The sequence below is a fragment of the Vicia villosa genome, linkage group LG2 (assembly GCF_029867415.1).
Source record: "Vicia villosa cultivar HV-30 ecotype Madison, WI linkage group LG2, Vvil1.0, whole genome shotgun sequence".
NCBI lineage: Eukaryota > Viridiplantae > Streptophyta > Magnoliopsida > Fabales > Fabaceae > Vicia > Vicia villosa.
In genome coordinates, this window is record NC_081181.1 from 204187768 (window position 1) to 204197600 (window position 9833).

Below are 9833 nucleotides of genomic sequence, written 5' to 3' on the forward strand. Positions count from 1 at the left end.
TTATCATTTACTGCAAAAATCACTTCTCATGCAATATTAAAACAATTAGAACTGACAATGGTATTGAATTCCTTATGCATGATTTTTATGCTTCACTTGGTATTGTTCATCAAACATCTTGCATTGAAACACCACAACAAAATGCCACTGTTGAAAGAAAGCACAGACACCTATTAAATGTCACAAGATCCTTACTTTTTCAAGCTAATTTGCCTAAATGCTTCTGGTCCTTTTCTCTGTGTCATGCCACATACCTTATTAACAGGTTATGCAGCCCTACCATAAACAATGAGACACCCTTTTTTAGGCTATTCAAAACACCTCCCACCTTCAACAACCTTAAAACCTTTGGCTGTTTGACCTATGCCTCCACAATTCATAGACACAGAGACAAACTAGACCCCAGAGCAACCAAATGCATCTTCCTTGGCTTCCCCACAGGTACAAAGGGTTACCTCACCTTTGAACTTACCACCAGACAACTTCTCATTTCTAGGAACTGCCATTTTTATGAAACTGTTTTCCCATACACCACCACGAATCCTCCACCATCCTATAATGACCTCAATTCTGCTCATGACCCTACAAACACAGCTCCCTTCTTATTTGATCTACCTCCATCCCTTGATCATAATCCACAAAGCCTACAAACAGATTCATACAACACTCCAACCAACATTAACCCCACCAACCAACCCACTACACCTAACCTGGACCATCCTACCACAAACTTAGACATTACCAACAACCAATCCACTAACATTACTAGTAATACCTCTACCAATTCTGAACATAATAACATACAACAATTACCCCCTAGACAATCCTCTAGAACCAAAACCACACCTGCATACCTTAAGGATTTTATCTGTAATACATATCAAATATCTTCTACTCCCATTTATGACATTTCCAATTATGTTTCATATGATAAATTGTCTACTGCTTTTCATTCTTTTATTTCTGCCATCACTACCACCAAAGATCCCATGACATACAAAGCAGCCAGCCAACATCCTCATTGGATTAAAGCAATGAAGGATGAATTAATGGCCCTCACAAACAACAATACATGGCATTTCACAACACTGCCAACAGGTAAGAAACCCATTGGCTGCAAATGGGTATTTAAGACCAAGCACAACTCTGATGGTACATTAGAAAGGCACAAGGCCAGGTTAGTGGCCAAAGGATTCACACAAGTAGAAGGTATAGATTTCTTTGATACTTTTTCTCCTGTCGCCAAGTTAACCACTGTAAGACTTCTTTTAGCCCTAGCATCTTCTTTAAATTTGCATTTATTTCAATTAGATGTACACAACGCCTTCCTCCATGGAGATTTGGATGAGGAGGTTTACATGTCATTGCCTCCAGGCATCACTCCCTCCTATCCAAATCAGGTCTGCAGGTTGTCAAAATCGATTTATGGATTAAAACAATCCAGCAGACAATGGTTTGAGAAATTATCTCAAGTTCTTTTGTCAAATAATTTCCACCAATGTGCTGCTGATCATTCCCTATTTATCCATAAATCCAAACATACATTTACAGCTTTACTAATTTATGTCGATGATTTAATCCTTGTAGGTAACAACATGGACATCATCAACTCCACCAAATCAACATTAAAGCATCACTTCCATATAAAGGACCTTGGCAAGCTGAAATACTTCTTAGGACTGGAAATCGCACGAAGCTCTGCAGGAATCAATATCTGCCAACGCAAGTACACACTAGATTTGCTCTCTAGCACTGGATTATTAGCATGTAAGCCAGCCTCAACACCAATGACAAGAGACACAAGACTCAAAACCAATGAAGGAACACCATTACAAAATCCAACTTCATACAGAAGACTTGTTGGACAGCTCATTTACCTACTCAACACTCGCCCAGATATCTCTTACTCTGTACAACAGCTGAGCCAACATATGAGTGCACCCACTGATCTTCATTACAATGCAGCCCTTCGCGTGCTCCGCTACCTCAAGACCAATCCCGCTCAAGGCCTTTTTTACCCCAGCAAATCTTCCATACAACTGAAAGCCTTTTCTGATTCCGATTGGGCAACTTGCCCAGACACACGAAAATCAGTTACTGGCTACTGCATATACCTTGGAGAATCATTAATATCATGGAAATCGAAAAAGCAACCAACAGTTTCTCGCAGCTCTACCGAGGCAGAATACCGTGCAATGGCTTCCACGGTCTGTGAACTACAATGGCTAACAAATATCATGAATCAACTTCCCATCACCACCAAAACACCAGCCCTACTATACTGTGACAACGCTTCCGCAAGACACATCGCTACAAACTCCTCCTTCCACGAAAGAACCAAACACATCGACCTAGATTGTCACCTTGTCCGTGAAAAACTGCGCAACGGTCTATTCCATCTTCTACCTGTCTCATCTTCACAACAAATAGCTGACGTTTTCACCAAACCGTTGGACTTGCAACCTTTTCTTCCTAACATCTCTAAGCTTGGACTTCACTCTATATATCTTCCAGCTTATGGGGGGGTATTAACAGAATAAACAACTTTCCCTTTGTAGTATATCTATTAGTTATATTTAGATGGTTCTTCACATTGGGCCTTAAGGGTCTTTTTATGTAAATAGAGGCCCAACCTTCTCTTATATAAGGTGGACCATTCTATACTCTTGTACACATAACAGTAATAATAATCATTTCTTATTCATACATTGAAATGATCCAACAGGCCAATATTCAATTTCTTGGGCTGTAATAGATGTATTCCCTTCTCCCGTGTTCCAATGCTTTAGAATATGTCTCATTGATCATAAAATTAGGAACTCTAATGACTAAACGTGATTTACAATTTTTAGAAAAAGCATGTTCTCACAAATCACGTTGTTATGCCTTATATGTGCGTCCAATTTTTGTGATGTTGTTGACGTGGCAGTTTGTGAACATAGTTAATGCAATAACTGTTATTGCTTTGTATGAGTGCCATGGTTTTTCTAATAGCAAAATACCGTGTTGTTTGGCCTTTGGTATATCACATTTTCTTCATGTGTTGATTTTGTTCTTTTCATGCTCGAAATAGTGTTGCTTTACTTTATAGTGACACATTTTTGCCTCATTTTACAATTTTTTTATTATTGTTCTTTCTTTTATATATATATATATATCTTACTTTGTCATCATAACTTCCATATTAAAATAAAGGCTTAAATACACTTTTATTCCTCCTATATTGACATTTTTAACTTTTTAATCCCCAAACTAAAAAAGCCAATTATTAAGTCTCTCATTTTTAAATAACATGAAATTTCGAAGGTCCCTTATCACTTAACAACATTTTTAATGAAATGGCAGTCTCATTTATGACGTGGCACTGCATAGTTTGACCAAGTTTGAAAAATTCTTTGCGACATTATTAATTTTCATTTTTAATTAAAATAAAGTAAATAAAAAATAATTAAAATTATATATTAAAATTATAAAATTGAATAAATAAGGTTCAAGCCACAATCGTATCTTGCAAACCCAGATGCTATTCATCTTCTACCCCAATTCGCAGAAACCCTAAACCCTAGTCGTAGATCTCCACACAGATAACCATCTAATCCAACGGCAAAACACTCTTCATCTCATATCCAATATAAAAACCCTCGCAACCATTCCTCTTAACACTCAGAAAACTTCACAGTTCCATTCAAGCAACAAGCTCCTGCAAGCAATCTACCATGTCAGGAAGAGGCAAAGGCGGAAAGGGTTTGGGAAAGGGAGGAGCCAAATGTCACCATAAAATTTTGAGAGACAACATTCAGGGAATCACCTAACCTGCGATTCGTCGTCTTGCTCGACGCGGTAGTGTGAAAGGATTAGTGGTTTGATTTATGAAGAAACTCGCGGTGTTGTGAAAATATTTCTTGAGAATGTTATTCGTGATGCTGTGACTTATACTGAACATGCTCGCCGAAAAACAGTTACTGCTATGGATGTTGTTTATGCACTTAAGAGGCAGGGTAGGACTCTTTATGGGTTTGGGGGTTAGGGATTGTTGTTGTTAGTTGAAACGTAAAATTTGTAATAGCTCCTGAAAACTTTCTTGATTATGTGAATGAAAATTACAACTTTCTAGTTCAATCAGCTTATTTTTGTTTGTTCAAATATCTACTTTTAATACTGATTGTTTAATTTCAAACTGTTTACTAAATACTAGTATTTGAGAGTGAAGGTAAAATTTCATGACTTTCAAGTGTATCTTTTGGGAATTTGTGTTGTGATGAATGTAATATTTTTGGGTTTCTGGATTTGGCTGTGAATTGGGGAAGAAGATGAAGGAATATTAAAACATCTAGGTTTGTTTTTAATTTGAATTTGAATTTTAATATTTAATTTGAATTATTTTTTATTTACTTTGTTTTAATTAAAAATCAAAATTATGATGTGGCAAAGAATTTTTTAAACTTGGTCAAACTATGCATGCCACGTCATAAATGAGACTGCCATGTCATTAAAAATACTGTTAAGTGATAAGGAAAATGGGGAACCTAATAATTGACTTTTTTAGTTTGGGGATTAAAAAACTAAAAATGTCAATATAGGAGAACTAAAAGTGCATTTAATTCTAAAATAAAAGAGAGTATAATTTACAAGGTTCATTTTGAGTTAAGATCCTCTCCATTTTTTAAAAGAAATGGAGAACACAAGTACTAATGTTTTCATAAAATACATGTCAAATTATATAAAATATATGTCACACATTTTTAATAATATACTCCCTCCGTCCCAAATTATAAGAGAAAAAAACAAAATCACGTTTATTAAGAAAAGTAAAAACACAGTCATTTAATTTATGGTTTTCTTGAAATAAAGTGTTTTGGAAAATGCAAAAAAAAATTTAATTGGTTGTTGGTTATAGAAATGATGAGAGAGAATGTAAGTTAAATGCAATTTGCATTTAATTTTACCTTGGAAGAAATGAAAGATGATTTCTTCTCTTATATTTTGGGACAAGAAAAATGCATTTTTTTCTCTTATATTTTGGGACGGAGGGAGTATGCATTTATACACACATACTTTAGATACTTTTTTCAAAGTATCTATTAAATTATAAAAAAAAAACTTAAATGAGTTAAAAACAAAAACACTTAAAATGATTAGAAATTAGGGGTGCTCGCGGTGCGGTTTGGGCGGTTTTGACGAAAAAAATATCCGAACCGCAAGAGAAAAAATAGTGCGGTTTGGTTTGGTTCGGTTGGCTTTTAAAAAAAATCCGAACCAAACCAAACCAAACTAATGCGGTTTGATTCGGTTCGGTTGGTTCGGTTTTTTACAAATATTTTATTAAGCCATACATACACATATAGATGATAATATAATTTTGTATTTATACATTCATACACTATCAAATAACAACAAAACTCGTCATATTTTGACAACAATTTTCCATTTAATATGTAAAAATTAAATTAGACAAAAGTGGAATATTAAACAGAAAATAATAGCATAAAACAATATAAAAATTATTATAACGAAACAAAAAAATAGAAGAGACGAAAGATTAGTGAAAGTGAAAAAGAAAAAAAGTGTTGAGAGATTAGAGAAGAAGATATGCGATAAAACGAAACAAAAAAATACGGAACATTTACATAAAAATGAGAAGGTGAAAAAGAAAGAATATAAGAGAGTAGAGATTATAGAAGAAGAGGGAAGATGTATGTGGCAAAGAAGGTGCGATAATGTTATTACAGATTTTAGAAGATCGGAACTGAAATTATATGTGTAAGGATGAGAAAATTGTTCGTAATCATAATGCTAATGTATAATAAGTTTAAGTTTGGGTTGGATGTGAGTTAGTAAAATTTAGGTTGTAACATAGTGCGGTTTGATTCGGTTTGGTTCGGTTTACAAAATACAAACCGCAAACCGAACCGAACCATGCGGTTTTGTAAAAACTGACCCAAACTAATCCGAACAAAATGCGGTTTTTTGCGATTTCAGTTTGGTTTGGTTTAGTTTGCGGTTTTCTATTGGGTTGGTTTGGTTTTGATCACCCTATTAGAAATTATACCGAAAAGCATGCAATGATATATATTGTTATCAATTGTTCAAACATCATCGCATTATGTCATCTTTTATTTAAAATCAATTTACTATTTACACAAAGCATATTAATAGATTAAAAATAATCCAATAAAGTAAGGACCGTTTGTTTCAATTTTTTTAAATGGTTTTTATATTTTTGTTAAATATAATGTTCATATTTAAAAAAATAATCAAATTAAAAATTTATTTAAATAATTTTTCATAAGTTATTATTTCAAATATTTTATTATTTTATAACTTTTTTTTTAATATTAAAAGTTTAAAAATCAGTTAAAGTTAAAACTTTTTTAAATAATTTTTCATTAAAATTATTTTTAAAAATTATGTAATTTTGAAATATTTAATCATATATATTTAAATTACTGATGGATAAAATTAGTCTTTCAACTTGTACAAAGATAAGTTCTAAAACTTTCCCTATTAAATTTTTTTTCATATATTTTTTTAAAAAATAAAAAACAACTATATTTTTAAGCTAAACATTTTCAATTTGGCTGACTGAAAATTAACTGGACAAACATAGTTGCATTCCCAAATTTTGAGGTAAGTACTATAGTCCTTATGTTTTTCTCAGCAGAAAGAATTCTGATCCCAACCTCATGATCCGGATTTCATGCTATAGAGATAAATAAATCTGAAAACATTACCTCGAACAAAATGAGATATATCTACATTATTAAACCTAACAAAGGAAAACAAAACATGGCCTCTTAAATGTTGAGTACCAAATGATCATTGATTCTGAGATAGAAGCATGGCCATACCCATTCTCTTATGTCAGAATTATAGGGCTGCCACATGCACCATGTGGTCCTGGAAAAGGTTGCTGTGCTAGATATTAAGGTCACCATAACTTCGACAATAAAATAGTAATAATCTCTTTTTTTTAATTAAAGTTGGATCTCTAATTCTCTACCAAACATAATGCAAAAGTTTACAATATAATTAATATTTGACTTTAAAAAAATATTTTGATGTTAATGAACTCTAATTACATACCCACAAGTAATTTAGAAGATTCCACCCAAATTGAGAGTGTGTAACAAAGTTAAGTAGCCGCATCTATCAACCCTAAAAAAGGCTAATGTAATTTATTGCACACTAATTTGGTTCAAAACCATTAGCAAACAATTTCAGCTAATCTTGAATTAACAATTGTTTTAAGGTATGAGATGTAAACTTTCAACAAACAACGTCCTTCACGTTGTTGAAGTTTCACAATCTAAAATCTTTGATTATGACTCTCCATTCTTTAAAGGGTCACCACCATAATTCCATGCCATCATTTCAACTCATAATGTCCACAAAGTTGAACCGTACTGTAGGGAAAATATCACTAACTACAAACCACTTTTTTTCAATCTATTTATTTGTCGCCATTTCCTTTCATTCAATCAACATTTTTTTTTATAAATTAAATCAATCCTCACATGGAGGGAACAAACTTGAATACCCAAATAATAAATAAGACAATGACATCTTTCAGCCTAAATTTCAAAAGGAAAGTCACCTCTTTCACTTCCTTAATTCCTGATTCATGTTCTTTTGCCTCACAATTCAACCATGATTTAAGGCTTTTCTTATATTCCACAAATCAAATCTACCTTCATAAAGCAAATATTGTTAAACTAATCACTTTACTTCAAATTCATTTTATTATTTTCAACCTCTACATCTATGTTTCTGTACAGATACTAATAATTTAACGATACTAATTTTTATTTTTAGGACAAAAAAAATAATTATCATTAAGAAGAAGGAAAGGAGTATCAAATACTTCTTATACCACTACATATCATTCAAATATAAAACTAATATAGTCATACAATTTCATTGCTATATATAAAATCATCAGCAAATTTACAAAAATCAGATAAATCTAAACATCTGGTTCGACTTCGCCTCCCCAGTCATAACTTTACCCATATAAGCTCATTCAAACTTTGAAATATAAAAGAAGAAAAATATTTAACAATATAATTTCTATATATAAAATAATGAAATTCCACGTCAGCATAATCTCCAATCCAAGCGAACCTCAGCGGGTCCATGCACGTGCTGACTTGGTTTCCTGAACGAAACAATGTGACTACTGACCATGAAAGCGGTTACACGTTCCGAAACTCTAACATCTTCCATCTTTAATTCCTGCAACCTAAGCACGTACTCCGGCACGTGCACTAGGTCCCACACAACGCATACACCTCCCGGTTTCATCACTCTCACCATCTCCGCCACCGCTCTCATCCTCTCCGCCGCCGCCTCCGCCGTTTTCTGTCCGTACTCTTTCCCTACCGTATGAACAAACACACCGGAAACCACCACATCGAAGTAATTATCCGGAAACGGTAACCTCCGCGCGTCTCCCTCACGACACGTAACGTATTCGCCGACGCCTTCCATTTTCGCCGACCGAAGCGTCGACAGCGTAGTCCGTTTCGATCTGTCAAGACCGACGACTCTACCAGAGCTTCCTTCTTTCTTCAGCTGCGTCGCGACGGCGTTGAGGAGGATCCCGCGGCCGCAGCAACCTAAATCGAGAGCGAGTTTCACGGAGGACCAGTCGTGAACGGCGGAGACGATCCTCTGTGCCATGTCGTAGTGAAGCGGAATGGCGGAGTAAAAGAAATTCGCCGCCGCGAAGAAAAGACACACCGCGGAGAGAGCCGTAACTGAACCGGTGAATCCCGCGGCGAATCTGGCGACGGCGGGGCCAGAAATTACTCTCTCGAAGAAACCGCAAATTGAATTAAAGTAAACCAAATAGAGAACAGATAACACAGACAGTAAAATCGCTTGACATAAGAGGAAAATTAGGGTTTGCCATTGCTCCATTCCGTAGATCGAGTTCATCTGCGTCCATTCCTTGCTATGATTGCTTGATTTTCCCATAATGATTCAATTTCAGTTTCAGTTTCAGTTTCAGCCAGTGGCTGAATTTGAATTGAATTGAGATTTTGTTGTTTCTATATCTGCAATATAATCAAAATTTAGAATAAGAATTTGTTAGATAAATTATTTGTGAAATTGATATATTTGAAAATGAATGTGGCACTTACGGTTAAGAAATGGAAGCTTGAGAATCAGATCCAAATGTGAAAAGAAAGAAGTGAGTGACAGTGGAAATGAGTCACTGATAAGAGCACAGTTGTTGATTCTTCTTTTCTTTTGTTTTGATTTTGAAAGACGCGTTTTGATTCGTCGTTTATCTCTTTTTTATTGTGTCAGAGCAAAACGGCGAGGCTATTCTGCGTTTAGCTTTAGCATCCTTCTTTGTAACGAGACTGAGGAATCGTACGATTTTTGAGAGATGGAAAATGGGAATGGGACCGACCTTGTTGTTGGGTTTGTTTTTAATTTTTAGGATGGTATACAATACAACGAAAGAACGTGTTTTATATGTAATTGTATACGGCGGTGTAGGTTTAAAACCTCTTTGAAAGTTTGAAGTTTGAAGGGGTTTACCGGTTTACCGGGTAAGGAGGTTGCTGAGTGGGATGGGAGCTGTTTTTTTGATTGGGTCGTTGTAACGTTGGTAAGCCTGCAATATCAACTTCTGAGATAGTTGTTCATAAAAAAAAACTTCTAAGATAGTTTATTATAATTACATTTTATTTTAATAATTTTTTTATTTTCATTGAATATGAGAAATATCTGAGTCTCAATAGATCTTAAAAAAGTTATAATTTTTTTTTTTTTGTATAAAAGTGACACATTATCTTACACTTTACTTTTGTTTCAAATTAAAT

General features: G+C 34.3%; 1 protein-coding gene across 1 annotated transcript; it reads right to left on the bottom strand.

Moving 5' to 3' along the window:
- Positions 1-6713: 6713 nt before the first annotated feature.
- Positions 6714-9496, bottom strand: LOC131648004 (uncharacterized). Its single transcript, XM_058917804.1, has 2 exons — positions 9144-9496; positions 6714-9056 (listed from the first exon to the last, which is right to left on the bottom strand). The coding sequence occupies exon 2, from the start codon at positions 8974-8976 to the stop codon at positions 8095-8097; it is 882 nt and encodes a 293-aa protein (XP_058773787.1). The 5' UTR covers positions 8977-9056; positions 9144-9496; the 3' UTR covers positions 6714-8094.
- Positions 9497-9833: the final 337 nt, after the last annotated feature.

Bases quoted from the DNA above. Each gene is read 5' to 3' on its own strand.
- LOC131648004 (XM_058917804.1), bottom strand. From the start codon at position 8,976: ATGGGAAAATCAAGCAATCATAGCAAGGAATGGACGCAGATGAACTCG.